The 22613-nt window shown below is 37.4% G+C and overlaps 1 protein-coding gene across 6 annotated transcripts in view; it reads right to left on the bottom strand.

Moving 5' to 3' along the window:
- Positions 1–82: 82 nt before the first annotated feature.
- Positions 83–22613, bottom strand: part of pik3c2b (phosphatidylinositol-4-phosphate 3-kinase, catalytic subunit type 2 beta) — a 63371-nt gene continuing 40840 nt past the window's right edge. For all 6 annotated transcript variants that reach the window (XM_051672084.1, XM_051672079.1, XM_051672083.1 and 3 more), the window contains 18 exons: positions 20560–20748; positions 19539–19632; positions 19198–19292; positions 17505–17685; positions 16193–16300; positions 16007–16099; positions 15117–15246; positions 14462–14598; positions 13178–13347; positions 12815–12971; positions 12055–12164; positions 11152–11353; positions 10933–11057; positions 10121–10238; positions 9208–9304; positions 4817–4923; positions 4132–4260; positions 83–4044 (listed from right to left, as the gene is read on the bottom strand). In XM_051672084.1, coding sequence (XP_051528044.1) covers positions 3853–4044; positions 4132–4260; positions 4817–4923; positions 9208–9304; positions 10121–10238; positions 10933–11057; positions 11152–11353; positions 12055–12164; positions 12815–12971; positions 13178–13347; positions 14462–14598; positions 15117–15246; positions 16007–16099; positions 16193–16300; positions 17505–17685; positions 19198–19292; positions 19539–19632; positions 20560–20748 — 2434 coding nt within the window. In that variant the 3' untranslated portion in view covers positions 83–3852. The remainder of the gene's footprint in view (positions 4045–4131; positions 4261–4816; positions 4924–9207; positions 9305–10120; positions 10239–10932; positions 11058–11151; positions 11354–12054; positions 12165–12814; positions 12972–13177; positions 13348–14461; positions 14599–15116; positions 15247–16006; positions 16100–16192; positions 16301–17504; positions 17686–19197; positions 19293–19538; positions 19633–20559; positions 20749–22613) is intronic.

Raw genomic sequence — 22613 nt, 5'->3', positions numbered from 1 at the left:
TATATATATAATACATCATTTATATGTTAAAAATATATTTATTTAAATTTTTTCAATTATTTGTCTTTATCCTATTTATGTATACATTTTGGATGGTTTATACATATTTTTTATAATTTAATTTTATTTATTTTTTTCCTTCACCTGTACTTGTCTTTATGATTGTATTCATACATGGATCTTATTGAACATTTATATAGAAAAAAAACTCCACAGTTTTACCACCATTTGTGGACTTTTCAGACGGTCCCTTACTACACCCCCCACAGTATTAGCACGTTTTGGCACAATGTGTGGACTTTTCAGACGGTCCCTTACCCACAGTAGGCAAATTTTACAACTTGTATCAAATGTTAAATTGGCGATCTTGAACGATTTCACTGTGAAGCCATCTACCAGCTTAAATACGGGACAAATCGCGCCCCGCATTGAATCATTTTATCTTTAAATACAGGACTATGCCGTATTTTACGGGACGGGTGGCAACCCTAACACGTGGTACTTTGTGAGACGTGTGTAACAGTAGATAAGATATTCAGTGCATGTCACGCAATGACCATGCAATACATACAGAAACCCCTTCTGATGAAGTAAATCTTCTGTGTCCGTCCAGTCGCATATTGTTGCCTTCTTCTGTGGGAGTTTTGATTAAACCGCAAAATGGAAATCATTTGGACTAATCTAGTCTAGTGAGATTTCGAGCATATCTGACAGATCCATTTGTAATTAGGTCTGTGCAATGACTATTTTGGAGAATACTTCCGGTACAGGGTTAATGTTTATAATGGGCTTGACTATGCAGATAACCTGAAGAATGTGCAATGTCCCTTCAATTGCTTTTAATTAAATTTCAACAACACATTATGAGCTAGTCTTCATTACAGTACTTTCTGAATCACACCCATGCCACGCATTTCATTTAAAAAACACTTTTGTCTGTCCATTTACAGACTAGTTTGTGAAGTGAGAAGAGAGCTTAATTTTATTTCCAGGTTATCCTAATTAAATGTATTCACAGTGGGATGTTATAATTTGATGCATTGGCATGCATGGATGAACAAGACATTTGTCATCTTAATTCTCTGGAGATTTGTCCGAATCATAATTCGTAATGTGGAAGAACATGCACTTCACAGACAAGCAATTAAAAGCATTTATGATAAGCCCAGGCCTGATGTAATTCTTACCTCAGTGTTATGGTAGCCAAAATGGCATATGGGATAAAGTCACTGTTGTCTCACTCAGTAAATCGGATTGTAGCAGTCAGTGCTATGCAACTGAAATTTGTACATGTCTGGGAAAGGGGAATTACTGGAGAAAGATTAGCGTTTGTATTTTGTTTCATCATTTGTCATTGTTAATTGCACCATATTGTACTACAGGTTTAGTAGGCAATGAGTGTCCAAAACCCAACAAAGGCAAATAGGCTATAGGCAGCAAAGGCAAAAACATTCACTGTTTTCAAATCCGCTTTCCTGTGCATTTATTAAGTGCAAATAAAGTAAAAAAAAAAACAACAAAAAAAAAAAAAAAAAACACATGGTTTGAAATTAGAACACATTACACATTTTGTCTAAAAATGGGATAAAGCCCATTTCTATCCATAAATCCCATCACAATTATATTCTCAGCTTTTACAGTGTGCTAATCCTATTTGTTGCCCTTACATCCTCTTTTGTTATTTAAATAAGGGTCACTGATGTTATTGAAGTTTTATACCTTTATACCCACACTCTGCACATTCACATCAAAAAGATCCCTTTTCGAACAATCGGTTTTGCTCATGGGTTGGCATGCAATGGTACAATCATTTCTCATATGTTAAACTTCACACAGTAGTGCCCTTGAGGGAAAAAATTTTTTTTTTTACCATTCATAATTTTAAATAAAAGTTCACTACTTGTAAATTCAACATTTTTGAAAGGGACATGTTTGTCTGGTTAGAAAGAGCCACAGAAAATGGACTAATTTGGCTCATGGATGATCAGACTAGAATTACACCTTATTCACGGCAGCGCCATCTTTGATTTTTGACGGGAATGACATCGAGGCTGAGGGATAGACATGCGGTTGTTTAAAGTTTTTTGGATCGTTCTGATGACGAAACATTGAAAAAATATCTTTCCAAGAAATATCAGTAGACAAAATAATTGTGGACAATTATAGCTTTTAGTACATGCCATTGAAGAGATGGTAAGTCTATCCCTAAAAGATGGTGCTATTGTGAATATGGTATGATTGTTACAGCACCTTGACATACAGGGGTTGAACTTTTGACTGGCAAGTTATTTATTTATCAAGGTATGAATTCAATAAAAGAATGAAAAAAGGTCCTGTGATGTAGTTTTGCTCAAAACCTCTCATACTTTTCCTATAAGTTCTAACCCAATGATATAATAATAATAAAAACAAACAAACAACAAATCACTTCTTTTTTTCCCCCATTATACCTTAGACCTGTCATTCAGCTATCAGGTATTTCTCCTCAAAATCAAACTGAGTGCAAAGCAAATTGGAATGCAAAGTGTTTCCCAGGACAAGTTTCTCAGGGAAAAGAGAAGCTCCTGTGGTATATTTAGCACTAAATTTACATGCAGTTTTACATAAGAAGCAATGGAAATACTGATGGAACTACAGTGTAAAGCTTTAATTTCATTTCCTTTGACCAAAACAAAAAATTATAATCACCAATAAAACTTGGAAAAAAAGTGAGTTCATTGTACTTGACAAACAAATGCAAAAGTGCAATATTTATCCAGTAGCAAATTTCACAACATGCAAATCAACTATTTTTAAATATAAATTTTCATGTGTAGATAATGCTTATATACCAACAAGGCAAAATTGTTGACCCTGAGGTCAAGTCCCTTCAAAAGCCTTCCCAGCATATAAAGTTTGTGCCATAATTTTAGAAAGAAAGAAAGGTTAGACGTTTATGTTTCCTTTTTCCTCAGAGGTTGTCTCTGTTGTCAATATACTGTACATGCAATTCATGGTTTGGTTGCACCCAATTATTGTATATATATCTACATTCACTCTGCTGATGACAAAACAGCTTAGGTCTAGATTCATACAATTAGTCTTGTTTCTTTAGTCCTCAAAACCATATAGGTAAATTGATCAGTAAATATGCAAACTATCAGTATGAAATAATTGTACAACTGTCATTTCCACTGCAGTGGTTATATTAGCCAAGTTTCAAATTTCTTTTTGAAGCCAAAGACTATCAAGCATTTTTCCCTTTTCCTGGTGATCAGATAAATTCCTGCCATAGGCAATGCAAACTTACCAGTGGTTAACAGTACAAAAGCAGCCTCACATTGTTAATTTCTAGATAAACCTTTGCCAAATCTGAAACAACTTATGTCACAAGACACAACATGGCTCAAAATTGAGCCACAATAGAGACACATCTTAAAAAGAAAATAACTTAAATTTGCACTCTCAAGAAGACAAAATGGGGCTTTAAAATTTCGTGAATATGAACAGCAAACTGTAAACAGATTTCTAGAAATCACCCCAAAAATCTGGTGCATGTAAGTTTCATCTTGAAATGTCCTTTCTTGGTCATTGCCAATCCTTGTGTCACCAAATGGTTTTTGTCCCATTGTTACCAAAAACTGCATTCTTTCATCCAAGGTCTGGTTCACATGGTGCACGTTACCCCACCAGAACAGTATCAAGTGATGACATTCCATCACCGAATCTACACGTCTCCTGGGTTGGAGAATCAACAACAAAACACCCCCACTGGGGGAAACAGCCTTCTGAGCAGCTGGGCATCTCCAACTCCCCGACCCATAAGCAAAGACAAACACAAACACATGCACACGCCAGTCTCGGTATTCTCTTTTAACGGTTTATGTCAAAGCCTCTAGTGCCCAGTTGGTGCCAATCCACGCAGCGATGGCCTGGTGTGAGGTCTTTCAAGTGGATGATGGTTTCACCCAACAGGGTGTTCTCCCAGAATGCTCCCTCATTCAGTACTCGCAAGTGAATGGTCCTCTGCTGCAAGTCACCATGTGGTATCCGGTCATACACCAGCTACCAAGAGAAGATGGGAGGAAGTTATGTCAGTCATTGAAATCAACTGTCAAACATGTTACATTCTGCCTAGTGATGTTTCCTCACCATTTCATTGTAAGTGGGATTGCATGTGCGACGGGCTGCCTTAGTCTTCCTCTTGCTGGTTTTCTGGGGGTCAGGGAGGAGGTACAGTTTGACGTAGGGATCAGGATCTGTTCCGTCCTGCAAAGGTTGCTAAAGAAAGATGCAAAATGCATTAGTGAGGTCACACTATAGCACCAACTCAATCTTGACAATGAAAACTTGAAAAATGTAAACCTGAGGGGAACTGACTTCATACATCCACTAAAAATTACTTTGGCACCAATTGGTTAAAATTCATTCCAGAAATGGTTTAGGAAAAAAGGGTTTCTGGAGCATTTCAGAGATCATCTGTTTGCAGATGCCAATTGATATCCATACATATTCATTCATATTCATATAATGAAATTCATACATTTTTAAGTGTGGATTAATGGTGTGTTTACGTCTTGTCGGAATTACCATAATTAGGAGATTACAACTTGTAAAAAGCGTTCACGTCAATATAGCAGCGGGCTCAACAGTTGAAGTTAGCGAACTCATCTTTCTGTTTGATATGCCATTTTAGGCACGAGTTTCCATCTTGTATTTACCGTAATTCCAACATGACATTAATAAGTGTCCAAATACATTTTGGGGTCATTCTATGTACAAATGCATATGGTAAATGTAAAAATAAAATCCCTTTGTTCTGGTATTTAAGACTCACCAAGCCTCTGATGTGCATCACCATAATGAAAATTTTGTCGCTCTTGTACAAAATCGAGAGCTTTACTTCACCTGCCACCTTACCGGGCACAGGAGCCCAAGACACATCTGGTGAGGAAGAGGAACTGGATTTAGTGTTGGACAGATGTGCGTCTACGTAAATTCAGTTAATTGTGTGTGTGTGTGTGTGTGTGTGTGTGTGTGTGTGTGTGTGTGTGTGTGTGTGTGTGTGTGTGCGCGCGCATCTTTCGGTCCATCTGTCTACAAGGTACAGTTAAGTTGGATTAAGTAAATAAAGTGATTGGATTTCCAGAGATCAGCCTTCAGCCCAGACTATCAGGACATCAACCTGTTGAGGCCTATAATCACAGATCAGATAGGACACTGTGATTTAGCAATGTACGACCTGGATGTTCCTGAATCAACATCTTCTGTTGGCCCAGGAACAACATTCCTGTTAAAGAATCAAAGTCCTTACACCACGTTTACACTAGAAACATTGTAGTCATCTCAGAATGTCCACTATAGAGATTAATCAGTTGTGAAGCATGATGCAAGACTTCAAGTAAAATGGGCAAATAACTGTGCGCTTTATTTGCAACGGAAATTGGTTTCAAAATTTACATTATGATGTTAGTATTGCCTATGGTTAGATATAAAAGATGATTTAAATTAGTAGACCAGAGATCAGAAACTTTACAAGCTGGCTTTGATGTATTGTCATAAGATATTTATGGGTGTCTCTTAACTTTGGGCACTTTTAGCACTCTAAAAAGTATGAGTCTTGATAAAACATTTTTCACACTTTAACTAGTTTTTTATTATTTGTCTAACAACAATGTCCAATGGTATACGTACATGCATCACAGGACATTTATGTTATTTTTGCAACCTAGTTTCATATAACGAACGTTACAATGATTTAGTGCCCGACCGATATAGCGGTATCGCCGTATATGTTTACCGATATGCGCCGATATGAAAACTTTTTTTTGGAATATATAATGCAGAAAACAATGCTTTGAATTGGTGTCATAGCGTAGTTTGTCCAGCACAGCGCTCTCCGACTCCATTGTTTACAGAGCTGACTCTGAGCTGATGGTGGTTTCAGCAGACAGGGCAGAGTTCAGCGGTGTCATCACGGTAAGTTGTTAACTAGTTTGTGAAATACATACTGGAAAGTTAATAAACAATGACCCCATCATTTTCCCTTTTCAATATTACTAATATAACGTTAACCCTGTCCCTGACAACCATGTCACTCATGTTTATTTTTGCTATTGTTTATGTTAGCCAGCTATAGTTTGTCAGTGCAGTCAGTAAATGTAGCAGATTGAAACATCAGAGCATCTTTTTGCAGCTCAGCAGACAACAGTACGGTGGTGGATTGTGTCTGCTGAGTGTTGATTTCACGCTATGTTATTACCTAGTTGGTGAGACACAATGCTGGAAAATAAAATAAACAACGTCCGTCTTTTACTCTCCGTGACAACAAGCTTATAGCTAACTAGCTAATCACGTAGCTACTTTAATTGTTGTCAGCTGAGTGGAAGTTAATGAGTAAACATGTATTCACCAAACTGTTTTGTTCAGGATTCACAGTTTGGTACCCCCTTCCACCGAACAATTCCAGTTATTGCATTTATAAAATGTAATATTTAAAAGTCTGGTTTTCCACTGTTGAAAGTTTCACCTGAACTTGTATAGCAGAATATGGTGTAACACTGCTGCTGCTGTTTATCTCTTGTCTCGGCAATATTAATATAGTCAGCAACTGACTGATAATAAACAGTACTGATGTTTATTTAGCCATTTATTTTATTTATTATTTATTTTCTCAGTGTTCATTTTCTAGAATTTGTTGACAATGTACAATAATAATGTTCTTTGATAAAAATATTTGTTTAAGAAAGCAGCCTTCTGAGTACCTTTGCATAGTCATATCGGTGCAAAATCGGTGAAAAATCCACATAGAAAAGGTCTGTTTTCATTCCAGCTGAAAAATTAACTATATCGCCCACCATATCGGTAATCGGTGAATTTTCCCACTCTAAAATTGGTATTGGTCTCAAAAATCCCATATCGGTCGGGCTTTACTATGACTATAACATTTTTGAAAACTGAGTTTTACGTGCCGTATTCTAAGTTTTGCTTGTGTTGTGCGTTGTATTCACTTTCACACAAATCACGGGTACTGTGGCCGTTTATGACTTTATGAACACTTATTTTTCGTTCTATTACTCACACCCTGCTATGTTATGATATCGAAACACTTTTACTCTAACACATCATTTGAAAAACTATACATTTTAATGCTTGTATTACAGACCCACCTAAATTTTCACATATATTCCAACATGATTAGCTTGCGCTTTAGCTCACCTGATAGAGTGTAGGACTTTGGACTTGGAGACCCAGCCAAGGACACTCGGAGTAAAAGTGAAAGGAAAGTGCCATAGAAGTGACACAAAATAAGGTGTGTGCTTTTCAAATTTCAAATTTGCTTTTAAAATACTATCGGTTAGGTTTAGGCATTGGCTAAGGGTAAGGATGTCTGTTTTGTTCACCTCTCATTTATCTTTTTGAACACTTTTGGTTAGGTTTGGGCTACAGTTTTAGGCTAGGGAGGTACATTTTACTCATTAAAATATCCAACTAACATTCATCTTAAAAACCTTATCTAATTACAACATCCTTTCACTCATTTTTGGGGCCAGCCAAATTGTTTTTGAAATAAAATGGTTGACATATTTTTCTTGCTAAGGCTAATTTCATAGCTAACATTTTATGTATCCCAAATACACACACTTAAATTATGCAATTTTTAAAACAAACTTTGGCATACTTCGCAAAATTACAGTTTGATTGGAAAAAAAAAAACTGGCCAATAAAAATACTCTGCTCAAAAGTGATATTTACCTTGATTTTTACTTGTTTTCTCGAAACATCACTTGTCTCATATTTCATTTTAAGCATGCTCCTCTTTTTCAACTTGGTTTACAAGTACACTAACTTCTGAAAAACTTTATAAAGTAAGGGCCAAAATTGTTTGGTGTGGTGGAAATGACGTCACATCTTTGGCATGGTTTTGAAAAGTTGATTGAAATCATTTTAACAAAAATATTGAAATTGTTTATATTTCACACTTTACTTTTACAGCATTTACTAATCTTAATGTTAATTTCAACATAATGTATACTAATATTTTTTTTTTTTAAATCAAAAGTTGTATTTGTTAACATTAGTTAATGCACAATGAACTAACAATGAACAATTTTATTTGTATTAACTAACATTAACAAAGATGAATAAATTCTGTAAACAATTTATTGTTAATTGTTTGTTCATGATACCTAATGCATTAACGAATGGGACATTATTATAAAGTGTTACCAAAATTGGAATAGTTTACTATTGAAAGTCTGGGACTGGGACAATACTAAAACAGTAAAATCTACATAATACATAAAAGGTATTTTTAAAGTACAAAAAATTAAATGATAAATGCCTGGTAACAAGTTTCAAAGTCAGTTTTAATGTGACCTTCATATAAAAAAAAAAAAATATTAAAAAAAAAATAAAAAAAAGGAAAAAAATTTAAATCTATTCATTTTAATACAAATTTTCCCCTAGAACATGAAAATGCAATTCACACATACAGTGTGATATTAAGTAAAATCACAGTCCCAGATAAACTGAGAAAATGTTTGCAATGTGCCAAAATAGCCGCATCCAGTGGAGACAACTTGTAGATTGTAATGGGAACATTCTAGTTTTGATGCATCATGACACTCCACTCGCTTACAGTGTAGATACGTTGTGAGCCTATGCCTAACCCTACACTTTTACTTAACCCTAAAATCTGATTGGTTGATCGGAATGTTGTACCAGGACCAACAAGGATGTCCTACTTGGCAAAATCACTCCACTGATCTGGTCAACCTTGAAAGCACTGTAGCTGTAATGGCTGCAACAGAGCAGCTTTTACTCATAATGACTCTTTCAATATTTAACTAGTAGGGAGTGAATTTTAGAAGAGCTTCCTAACTTGTGTCAGGTCAACTCTGCATACTGACCACACTGACCTCATGCTGTGTGACTGCAGGCACATGTCACTAGTAGATAAATATAAACACTGAGTGCTCACAGAGACAATGTAGCTGATTGGACCAAAATTTCTATTCCATTACACTAACATGATGATATGGTATGATGGTAGACTGAAATGTTTGAACTTTGAATCCATCATATATGAAAGCATGTATAAGTGGGCTGATTCATCCTCACATGTTGTTACTTTGGTAAATAATCATAGGGTATAGATAGGTGTGTCTGTTTATGTGAGTATGAGTGTTTTAAGGAGAGAAAAACAAATAACGAAGGGAAATGTACCTGCTGGCTTATTATGAAATGTATTTACAACAGTTCCTACACTTCCAGCCCGTTCGTCTCTTGGTAGAGGGTGAAAGAAGGTGTAGATGAGATCGCACTGAAAGAGGAGAGGGTAACACTATTAACTCATAAGTAGGCACCAAAATAAACAGTAGCGTTTAAACAAGCTAAAGAATAATGTGACAGGGGCAGAGACATTATAAAGGGGCCTTTTTGATAGTGTTTGTTTACTCGAGTGCACAAGCACATTAGACCAGCCTGAAAAACACTGTTTTGAAGCATGATTTGAGCTAAAAGAAGCACAAAGATAACACCGAGTTCAGACTTTGTTACTGAAACGTAATCTTGACACACAGTTTTGGAGATTTCAGTCTTTCCTTATTCAAGTAGATGGGAGCTGTACCTTTATGCCTATTGCCTACTTAGAAAACTGACTTGTTTTAAAGGGAAACTTCATATTTACAAGCATTGCAAGAATATGAATGCTATGCGATCTGGTTGCATTCCTGAGATGCACCCTGAAGCACAAAATAGAGAAAGTGAAAGTGTACACAGTTTGGCAGCTGGCAGTGCTAGTCTTGTCTCAATACTGATATAGGCATGTAGGAAGTCTGTTTACAGACAACACGTGTCTGTTTTCACAGAACATGAGGCAGAGTTACAAGAAACATGCCAGTCAATGTGAAACTTACTGCAGCATTTACAACAGGGTGTGAACTTTCTATTGGTTATAATGGTTATTCAGAAAATATTATTAAGTGTGGTTAGTGATGATTCTAAGCTTGTATTTCACACTTTAAAAAGAAATGAATTTAAATTTGTTCAACTTCACATGTGATGGTGATTATCATATTTTATAAGTAAATAAAAACAAAACAAAAACAACAACGTTGAAAATCAGGCCAAAGGTTACCTGTGCCACCTCTTGAGCAGCATGGATCAAATGCCAAACATATCCATTTAGCACCTCTTTCCTTCTGTCTGCCAGGGCCTCCCCTCGAGATCGACCAATCGCATAGCGGCTGGGAAAGCTGTGGGAACATTACATCGTGAGAGGGAATTAATTACTTGAAGAGCACTTCAACATTTGACAAATGTACTGTATAGATCAGTGGTTCTCAACCTTTTTGACTCCAAGTCCCCCCACTGTGGGAGAAAATATCCGAAGGCCACCCCCATGTAGGCTATTCGATCTTTATATTATAAAAATATACCTATTATAAGATCTTTCCTCTAATACTTCTACTGTAACGATGGCAAAGCTTGTTTTTTTTTATAATAATAATAAAAAAAAAACTACTAGCCTCAAGAGATTAAAACACTCTCTGTTGAAGAGAGTTGTTACATTTGTAGCATTTTCAGTAAGTTTAATTATAATTTTATATAAAAATTATAATAATCTACCTTAATTTAAATCATTTTAAGAGATCTTGTGGCCCCCCTGGAAGTGTGCTGAGGCCCCCTAGTGGGTCCCAACCCCCTAGTTGAGAACCAGTGGTATATATAACCTTCTGTACTCTGCTGGCGATTGATTTGGGATGCTGGTAGTCTGGGAAGAAATTTACACTGCCCAGCTTTCATTTTGTTTAAAAACTTATCACTGTTTTCAGACTAAATATATACTTAATGTCAAGGTGTATGCTGCACAAAAAACATGAGTGATGACTTGACAAAAGTGTTTTAATTTTGTGTAATTCACATTTATGAAATATTTTAACAGTGTACCTGGGTAGTTTTGAGGAAGGGACTATGAGCTGTAGTTTACTGTGAAGTTCATGGAACTCCTCAAAGGTCCTCTGGACTAATGTTGCTCCCTGTTGACCTTCTCGCTCTACTTTTACAACATAAGACTGCATGGAGAAGAAAAAATATGATTATTAAATATGAATGCTTTTAAATGCATTTGGACTATAATGCACTTGAATTTCAATGCAGTCCACTTACGTAGCCCTTGCTTGGGGAGTAGGTTTTGATGTGTCTGCAAACAAACAGGCTGCGAATTGGGCCGTCAGTCTTCAGGGTGTAGACACGTGGAGCAAAAGACAGTACAGGGCGCTCCTCAGAGGATGCAAACTTCATTTGGGCCAAGTTATGGATGAAGAAGTTGAGCTTAGTGGCCACACTGCCCAGACTAGATTCAATTAGCCTAGAATGGGGCACATGATTCAGATAAAGAGTCAGAAAAGTGGACCAGCGAGCAATGACTTATAAGCTAGTGAAATTTACGAGTAAAGTTTCAAGAATAAATTTGAGCCGCTGATACACATAGTTACATTTTAAAGTCCTAAGACAAGCATCACTATTACTATGATAAAGCAGGTGAAAATAATCCCATAGACTTGAATTGATGGAGTGAACCATTCTATGGACTAGAATATCAGAGACTTGGGGTTGGGTTGTTTTGACTTCGACCAGCACGCAATCCAAAGGAACCACCCATAAAAACCCAGTAACTGCATACCTTAGCAACTGCAATACAACACTGTGGCAACCACCCACAATACTCTAGCATAGTGGTGGCATGTTTTGCATGGACAAGCACCATTGCCGTAATCTTCAGAAAATTTCAAATCTGTGGTGTGGGGGGCTCTTTGTGGCCCATGCCATTTGTTGCAGGGCTCCCTGTTCTTCTATTCTATTCGCAAAAGGAATGTTTGGGTGTCTAAAATGTATATTTCCTATTGACACACTAAAGTTGAAGACATAAATAACCATCTTAAGACAAATGTTTTTGTGAAACATCTTAAGCGCCTAAAACTTTTGCACAATACTGTATATGCATTGCATATATGAAATAGCCATTTGTGGACTTAATGGGCAAGAGCGACAGTGTCTGCAAGTTCCCACCTGGTGAAGTGCATGGTGGCATCTGCTTCAGACTCGTGTGGTCGTAGAGCATCATAAACGTATTTTAAATCATCCACATCAGACAACTCTGGAATACCACTGGACATCATCTGCACATACACAGGGTCAGTGATAATATTACAATCTAAGACTCTAACAATACAATGCAATTCAAATAAACTTTCAAATAATAGGCAAATGATCAAGAGGGCCAGAGAACAACATTTCTTAAACCACTTTAGCCACTCTGTGGATTCAGTCAACTAAAAAAAAAGAAAGTAAAATCTAGGAAAAGTATAGTTATATGCAATAACACAAAATTCCCCATCCTTAAAGTTGCACTCAGTATTTTTTTGCTAATTGATAAACCTTTAAACAGAACGAAATAGCTGAACAGTATTTTTGAAAAATATGTTTTAAATGATGTACAGTCACATGAGATGAAGACTAGTCGTATAAGTATAGGAAAAAGCTGCTTTATTTTCCATATGGTGCTAGGCGTACATTGTCGCCATGTGAGATCACATGACCAGTCAAATATGACTTAATTTATTTCAGAATCTCCTGTAATTGGACGCTTTCACTAGTGAAATAAATTAATCATGGCTGACTGCAAACTGCAAATTTTTACAATGGTATCGGTAACTTATTTTTGCATAATGCTGCATTTACGCCAGTAAGTGTCCACACAACATAATCCCAAATATTACTGAGTGCACCTTTAAATCTTAGCAGTATTGGGTGTAATCGGAGTGCTCACCAGGCCGAGCAGATTGAGAAAGAGGTGTGCGTGTTTCCTTATGAGATTGTAGGCTTCGCAACACAAGTCCACAAAGTCATGGAAACGGCTTGATGGCTTGTCACCTCCATTGATGACATACGCCATGTCGGACGTAAACACAAAAGGAGCCCGGTCCCTGCAAATTACAGAAAGATTCAAATCTGTGATAATATTTACTATCAACAGCTGGTGTAGTTCAAAAACATTCCTGTGTTCCTTTATACTGCAGCAATGTGAAAAAGAGGTCTTGTTGTATTTCTTTCATTTTTCTACAATCACAATCTGGGGCAGAGGAACTCCTACATGAGGCTTTCAACTCTTATGTTCTTTTTGTGTTCCTACCGTTTGATGCTGCCAAACATCTGTGCATGGCCCAGGAACTTGCCGAAGTCGATGTGGAACATGTGTCCGCTTGTTTTCAGCATAATATTGTCGTTGTGACGATCGCAGATGCCCAGAATGTGGGTGGCCACACAACAACCAGCACACGAATAGATAAAGTTTTCCACCGCCTGTGAAAAAAAACACAGACCAGCAGAATTAGTTTTTAACTAAATCGCTTTGTCTATTTTGATGACACTTTTGTGTTTTTTAAAGCTTAAAGAAATAGTTCAACCAAAAATAAAAAATTCTCTCATTTACTCACCCTCATGCCATCACAGATGTGTATGACTTTCTTCTGATGAACACAAACAAAGATTTTTAGAAGAATACCTCAGCTCTGTAGGTCCATACAATGCGAGTGAATGGTGACCAGAACTCTGAAGGTCCAAAAAGCATATTAAGGCAGCATAAAAGTAATCCACATGACTCTAGTGGTTAAATCCATATCTTCAGAAGCAATATGATAGGTGTGGGTGAGAAACAGATCAATATTAAAGTCTCCTCCCTGCCCAGTAGGTTGCGATATGCACAAAGAATTTGAATCACCAAAAACAAAAGAAGAATGTGAAAGTGAAATTGGATATTTATAGTAAAAAAGGACTTAAATATTGATCTGTTTCTCACCCACACCTATCATATTGTTTCTGAAGTCATTGATTTAAACACTGGAGTCATATGGATTACTTATATGCTGCCTTTATATGCTTTTTGGACCTTCAAAGTTCTGGCCACCATTCACTTGAATTGTATGAACCTAGCTGTGATATTTTATAAAAATCTTCATTTGTGTTCAGCAGAAGAAAGTCTTACACATCTGGGATGGCATGGGGGTGAATAAATGATGATAATTTTATTTTGGGTGAACTATCCCTTTATAAGTGAGTCACTGTCAACTGCTGTTGTATGGAAATCAATGATAAGGACATTCTTTAAAATATATCTTTTGTGTTACGCAGAAAAAAGAAAGTCATATGGGTTTGAAACAACATGAGTAAATGATGACATAATTTTCATTCTGGGTGAGCTATTCCTTTAAGGCCAGTAAGGATTCTTAAATGTGCTCTAAGCACATTAAGAATTTTAGCTTATGCAGTATAATTAACATGATGCAACCCAATGCAACTCAAGCAACCATTGATATTTTAGCTTATTTCATGGCAGAAAACTGTGTGCATGTACATATTGGTTTAGCAAATGAGTCTAAATGTAGTATGATGATACTAAAAAGTGCAAGAGTTCCACCTTTTCATACTCTTCCTCAGTGGGGTTGTGTTTCTGCAACCAGTCTGCCAGCGGCCGGTCCTTGAAGGAACCAGTCACTCCGTGCTCAACCTGGATCTTCCTTAGGGTTTCTGAATTGGGAATCATTTCCACCATGCCTAAACAAGAGCAGAGATGAGGAATTATGAAATTGCTTCAAAACACACCCTTAAAAAATTCAGATGGATAATGTAATCATTTAACAGATCAGATGTTATCTCTGTTTCAAAAGCTAGTTTCTAAGACACTATCACATGTACAGCATCCTTCACGGAAAAGGCAAGAATGCACCTTGATGAGTTCGGCAAAAAATAAATTCAAGACGGCAGACGACGAGATTAAAATTTTGATTATAAACATACTTATAATTCATTCAATACTGAAAAGTATTGATAAAGGATAATAAAAATAAAAGAAAACTGACTACTCTTTGCTGTAGAGATCTGTTTGTGCGGTGTGCAAAGTTGCTGCCAAAGGAGTGTGTGCCAAATCAGTCACTTATGAGGTTCCATTTTAGCTAGAATGCTGCCATAGAAGGCACCTGCCTATGTAGACAGGAGACAGCTCACTAGGTTTTTGGAACAGACCCAATGTCTATTGAGGAGGATCATAAACAGAATGGGAGATGGATTTTTACCTCTGCCCCGCCCAGTAGAGAAGCAACGGAAGATCACCATCCTCATGTCCAGCCCCTCTTGGATCCAGATCTTATTCATTATCCGAATAATCTGCAGGGTCAGCATGTCCTGCCTCAAATCATCTCCAGACTGAGAGAGAGAGAGCACATGACCATAAATGATATAGACAAAAATTAACAAACTACCTAACTTAAAGGAATAGATCACCCAAAAATGAAAATTCTCACCCTCATGCCATCCCAGATGTGTTTGACCTTCTTCTGCTGAACCCAAAAAAAGATTTTTTGAAGAATATGGCTCTGTAGGTCCTCAAAATGCAAGTGAATGGTGGCCAGAACTTTGAAGGTCCAAAAAAACATATAAAAGGCAGCATAAAAATAAATAAGACTCCAGTGGTTAAATCCGTTTCAGAAAGCGATATGATAGATGTGGGTGAGAAACAGATCAATATTTTAGTCCTTTTTTTCCCTATCAATCTCAAATTTCACTTTCACTTTCAAGTTCTTCTTTTGTTTTTGGCGATTCGCTTTCTTTTATCATATCGCCACCTACTGGGCAGGGAGGAAAATTTATAGTAAAAAAGGACTAAAATATTGATCCGTTTCTCACCTACACTTATATCGCTTCTGAAGATATAGATTTAACCCCTGGATTCGTATGGATTACTTTTATGTTGCCTTTATGTCCATTTTGAAGCTTCAAAGTTCTGGCCACCATTAACTTGCATTGTAAGGACTTACAGAGCTGAGATATTCTACTAAAAATCATTAGAAGAAAAAAAAAAGTTATGCACATCTGTGATGGCATGAGGGTGAGTAAATGATGAGAGAATTTTCATTTTTGGGTGAACTATCCGTTTATCTGTGGCACTGAGCTGTAAAGGACATACCTTAAAGATGACATTGATGTTGTCTCCAAGAGTATCCTGGTTCTGGAAGGAGAGCTTAAGGGGAACTGCATTCGAGTTGAAGTAGGAGCAAGACTACATTGAGTGAGAGTAAGAGTACTGGGATGACTCAGAGAACCACAACATTGACTTTCACATGATTTATATAAAGAAACATCCTGTATGTACCTGTATGTTGATGCCCTTGACGAGCAGGCCCGGGTTGAGGGGAAGTCGACAGCTGCCATTTATAGAGAAGAACTCTCGGACCTCCTCCAGACCCTCACGGAGAATAGCCTGAACATCAGACAAAAAAATAAATAAATAAATAAAAAAACAAACAGACAAGAATCAATGTGCTGACCAGATGGTCTGAAGAACATTACAGTGACACTTAGTGACCAACACTCAAGGGAAACTGTTCAAAAAAATATCCTGGTCCTATTTTACTCCAAAATCAAAAGAAACATAAAAAATTATATTTTGAATATAGAAAATGATGCCTACTTTTAGGGCCATTACGATGTTTTACATTATGACATTGTTTTCATGACAGTTATGAATATTTGACTCCCCATATCTTAATACCGCAAAGCAAAAAAATAATAAATAAAATAATTATGATATTATCATTACTGCAATGTGAAACAAATGATATTATTTAAACTGTAAATTATTTATATATCAAAGTAGTCCTTTGGTACTGCCTTTCATTTTTGCTGATTTTAATAAAAAAAAAAAAAAAAAAAAAAAATTAAAAAAAAACACTGTTATTCTTAACTGTAATACTTAAATGACTGTGTTACGTCATTCAAAACTATTGGAATGGTAAAAATGTCAAATGTTATGGTAATGAGAATTGGGGGGTAAAATGTGCTGAAGTGCCTAAAAAATAATGTCACATTGGACAAAAACTTAATGGTCCTAAATGCAGGGATTTTTTTCTTCATGCAAAATATAATACTTCATTATTATTATTATTGATTTGGCGTAAAATATGACCAGTTTTGTGAGAATTACCCGCTCAGTCTTTTCAGGGTATCCACCTTTTGGACCAATGACTTTTCCATAACATTCCAGTTGTTTATGATTAAGGATAGGAATTTTTAGAAATCATTTTAGAGCCATTTCTAGCTGATGAGATATTCTAGAGCTGAGCTAACTAGAAAAACGTATATTAACTATAAAAATATCCAATGTTTATCCATGACGTAAAGATTTTATTTATGTCCATGCCTATTCCAGGCCTGGAAATCACAATTTAAAACATTTCCAGGATATTTTTCACTGATCCTAGAACCCTGTAGCTTGTTCATTCAAGATTAAAAAAAAAAAAAAAAATAGTAAAATCGTTGCCACAATCAACAAAAGTAGGAGTTTAGAAGACTATTCCTTTTAGCAAATGAATCTGTGGTATTAGCTGTTCCCATGATGAAATGGAAAATCGAAAGCCGAGCAAATGTTGAATTTAAACAGTTAAGAGATGAATGATGACACTGACCTGTCTGGATGAAGGGGAGGCATCTCTGACCCGCTGGGCCACTTTAGCCAGAATGTTGACCAACCAGCATTGCCGATCAAACTCCTCCCTCAAACCACGACCAGAGCAGCAGAGCAGAGCGGCCAGCAGGTACTGATACCTCACACTGAACTGAGAGTCCTGAAGAGTATCTTTCAGCAACCTAAAGAGAGAGACAAATGAGAACATTAGTCATTTTATTAACTCGTGCTTTTACCCTGACTGTGACTTAAGGGGTGTTCACACATACAGCAACTTACTGTGACAAAGTGATCAAAAGTCATTTATTTTCAATGAGAATTGAAGATTTCTGACGACATGTGTGACAATGACCGTTGCCAGTGCAAAAAATTGTAACATTTATGGTTATCCGCAGAAGTTAATAAATTTAATTGTATACAGTAAGTGCTGTCATGCAAAAGCAGCATAGTGTCAAAAGGCTTTATGACGTGATCATATATGATTATAGGTAGTTTTTGCCTGCTTTAAAGTTACAAAAGCAGGGCCTGGGTAGCTCAGCGAGTATTGATGCTGACTACCACCCCTGGAGTCACGAGTTCAAATCCAGGGTGTGCTGAGTGACTCCAGCCAGGTCTCCTAAGCAACCAAATTGGCTCTGTTGCTAGGAAGCGTAGAGTCACATGGGGTAACCTCCTCGTGGTCGCGATTAGTGGTTCTCACTCTCAATGTGGCGTGTGGCAAGTTCTGCGTGGATCGCGGAGAATAGCATGAGCCTCCACATGCTGCGAGTCTCTGTGGTGTCATGCACAGCAAGCCACGTGATAAGATGCGTGTATTGACTGTCACAGCGGAGGCAACTGAGACTTGTCCTCCACCACTCGGATTGAGGTGAGCAACCGCGCCGCCATGAGGACCTACTAAATAGTGGGAAATGGGCATGCCAAATTAAAAAAAATAAAAAATAAAATAAAAAAAAAATAAAAAATAAAAAACTTACAAAAGCAATGTCTTTTTATAAACAGCCATGACAAACTTACTACATACAATACAAGTTTTCTACAAATGAGCAGTCACATGATGCAGGGGTTAGCAATAGGAGTGCAGAAAGTGATACGGTTGGATACTGCAGTTGAGATGGAATGCATATAGAACTAGAAACCAACAGCACAGACACTCAGTGACAATGAGTGAACGCCCCTTTACAGTGCCAGAACCTGTAATTCCTCGCTCAAGGACATACAAGTACATAGATCGCCACTTGCAGGGTTTGAACCCACAACTTTTGAAGCCGCCGATATTCATTCTGTGAAGTCGCAGTTCAAGGATTGAGGTTGAACTGTAGGTACTGACTGATTCAGGAGAGACAGTTACCTCATCTGAACAGCAGATGGAGCTGTGAGCTGATCTCATACACTCACTTTTTTACACACCATACCACCATATCAATATGAGAAGGTGATAAATCTCTGTGCATGGCTTTCATGTGTATACTGTACAATGCAGCCAACATTCATGGTGATGACAGGTTAATCTCATTAGCTATGATCAAAGTTCCAAGTTCTATCAAACACATGCATAACATAAGCACACCACCCTAACGTTGACTTTGTGAATGTAAGAATGTGAGCCAGTGTGACCAGATTTTTTCAGTATATGTGTTTTATATATGTGCCCTTTTTTTTTTTTTTTAATAATCTGAGGGGAGAGGACACACCAGAAGAGGTAGTGAGCGACGCGCACATCTCCAATGGCCCTTCTCAGCAGAAACCGCACCAAGTGACTGTCCAGATAGCACTCGTACTTCAGAGCCTGTACAACACAAAGAGAAAGTGTGAGAAAGAAATTGTTTGGTTGGTGGTGGAAGGGAGAAAGATCATAGGGTGAGAGAACAAAAATGGAGGAAGGTAATTAAAAAAACAGGTAGGATATAAACAGATCAAGGTTGGTAAAGAGAGTGCATTTGGGAAAAAAAAAAAAAAAAACAAAAAAAAAAAACAGTATGGGAATGAAACGAGAGGATGAAAAGAAGGAAGTGAGATCCAAGGCCTGTTTTACCTGCACTAACTGAGGAAGGAAGTCCAAAAGCTCAGGATCTGAGATGGAGTCCATCCACTGTACAGCTGTGCGCCTGCACTCCTGATCTGGAAACCTAGATGAAAAATGTCAAAACAAACCTAGCTTAACCTCTTAACTCTACGGGGTACAAAACATTTTTTGTTGTTGTTGTTTTAAGTGCTAAACAATGTAAGTTCTCACGTGTACATGCAAACTACTGTGCACAAGCTTCTCTCACAGATTTTCACTGAAAAACAACGTATATCTTGGGTTGTTTCTCATCAAAAAACCTATCGGATGCCTTCAGAAGACTTGGAATATGACATCTGAGTCACATGGACTACTTTAAGGATACTTTTGGGTCCTTTTTGAAGTTTTAAAGCTGAAGTAAGTAATTTCTGCAACACTAGCGCCACCGAATGGAATTGCAAAAATAATGTTTTCAAAACAGCTTTCTGAACATGCCCCTCATCTACCGTTGATCAAACAAAGAGACAGACCCACCTCCAACTCACGCCATTGGTTGAGTAGCGCTGTTGGGGTGGGTCAAAGTGGGTCACTCTAAACAAACACAGGAATTTTTATAGCGCCACAAAGACAGTGTTTACAGTTTTTGAGAATATTAACCAATAAATGGTTTACTTGTTATTGTCTCTGCATATAAAGCTGTGATAGAAGAAAGTATTTTAAAAATGAAAAAGTTACATACATCAGCTTTAAAGTGAGAGACTATCAACTGCCATTGTTTTGAAAAGACGGACCAGCATATTCATGCAAATTAAGAAAGTCATAAGGGTTTGGAACGACAGTTTTCATTTTTAAGTGAACAATTCCTTGAAGATAGAGGGCACTGGATACTCTGTACACTGGCTTCTGTTTTCCACGTGTTCTACTGGACAAATCTAAAGGGTCATTCATCTACTCAAATCAGCTCGACTGCCAGCCCTTGAAGGACAGTCAAGCTCCACTTAGCCTCCGGCTAAACAGAGTTAGCTGTTGCCATGGTTACCACAACACTCACGAGGCATTCAGGAGGCCTAGGGTGTCCAGGTGGTTCATGCATCCCCATTGGCGAAGCAGTGCGTAGATGTCAGGCAGACATGCCCACTCCCAGCTGGGAGCACTGGCCAGGACCAGCGGCAAACGACTGGCCTCCACATGGCAGAAATAACGCTTTTCCCACAGCAGACGCTTGTCCTCTGGACTCAACCTGGACAGAGAGACAGGCGAGAGAGTAATGAAAAAGAACATTAGCTGATTAAAATAATTCTCTTGATGAAACAGTTACAGCAAAAAAGTAGGAAACCAAAACATTCTTCACTCAGCACTGATGGTAGCTAATGTAAATACATAAGCAGACATTTCTTTTGGAAGCTGAAGCATAACAGTGATGTCTGGGAAGACTTTAATGCTGTATCCAGATGCACAGCTATGTATGGCTTCCAACCATATCATGTACAACACTGTATCAGAGCTCAAAAGAAACCGGGTAAAAGACAAAAGCAAGAACTAGTGCCTGCTACCCGCTAAGTCTGCAATAAACAGCAAAAAAAATAACCCAACTGAATCTCTGCACAACATAAGATGCAAGTTTTCTTTGATTACACTGACATAGCGGACCCTGGCTTGGACATTGTAAGATCCTAATGTCTGCTTCTGGAGGTAAACACTCCAAAAGGCTCCAGTCCAAGGTAAACAGAAGAGTTTTTTCATGAGTAGTCACTGAAAATATGGAGAACTGACTAACACTTACAGAGAAATGAGGAGTAATTAAGCTTTAGCCTGTACATTCACTGAGCAACACATCACCCATGCTTAAATTTAGGGCTGGGAGATATGACGGTATATATCATATGATAGTAGAAATTTGCAAACCGTCATGTTGATATACCGTTTATACAATGGCTATCAGTGAGCAGGACCTTACTTAATTGTTATTGTAAGAAACATGGAGAAAAGGGAAAATACCAAGCGGTGCGTGCCCCAAAAAATTCGAGATGAAGAATAACTTGTTATTAAGAGGTGATGTTAGGGCACAACACAAAAAGATTAATTGTTAACATTTGCTGAGTAACATCTCAACTTTCCCCATTGATATAGAGTTTAACCGTCTGTATATCGGCATTATTACAACGGCTTTGAATGAGGCTCCTCCAATTTCAGAACCGGAACTATACGTTTTACAATATTAGTTTTACTGTCTCTTGTTTTTAACTCGTGTTACATAATTTGAAGCTGTTTTTGGACTGATGCCAGACTTACGATTCCTATCCCTGTTTAAAACAAATTAACTATAATGAATTTAACGATTCCAGATCCGATTCCCCTTAACGATTCCGGTTCTTAACGTCCAGCTCTCAGTTCCAAACCCTAGTTATGAATAAACTTTTGGTCTGTGTAAAAAGAAAATAATTAAGGGAGATGAAGTACCCTTCATGTATTAATCATTTAATTCACTGAATTATCCTGGATTGTTAGTGATATAAAATGACTCGTACTGTGATCTAAGATTTTGGTCATAGTGCTCATCCTTAATTAAAGGTATGAAAAAGAAACTGCAAACATGATGCGCTGAAGTCATGATTGGTGCTCTTTTGGGCGTTGCCATGCATAGGTCATATCTAATCGGTGAACACTGGCTCAGTGTGCTCATTTGAATGACAAACTCATTAGCTATCCAAGTCAGTCCTTAAATACATGAACTACAGTACCTGTAAAACACTGTTCAGCTACTATGCCTGCGTTTCCTGCAGGATAATAAATCCATGTTAGGGCAGTGGTTTCTCCCTCTAGGGATGACAGCCGTAGGGTAGGGCTGTTGTATCAGATTACCTTTGTGCCTGCTGGGCCATAACCATATGGAGTCATCACAAAGCTCAATATATTAGGGGGAAGAGTTCTAAAAGCTTTATATGGACACACACACACTCTTTACTGCAACATTCATACATGTCTATCACTTTGAACTACATATTCCACAATTCACAGGGGATTGGAAGAGTAGTATTGATTCCTGGCTATAGATGCCCAAGGCAACGCTGAGGTCCATCTGTTAATCAATCAGTAAAATGAAAC

Source organism: Myxocyprinus asiaticus, chromosome 35, assembly GCF_019703515.2.
Source record: "Myxocyprinus asiaticus isolate MX2 ecotype Aquarium Trade chromosome 35, UBuf_Myxa_2, whole genome shotgun sequence".
NCBI classification, from domain to species: Eukaryota; Metazoa; Chordata; class Actinopteri; order Cypriniformes; family Catostomidae; genus Myxocyprinus; species Myxocyprinus asiaticus.
The sequence above is the reverse complement of the archived record's forward strand: the minus strand, read 5'-3'. Positions and strand labels throughout refer to the sequence as shown.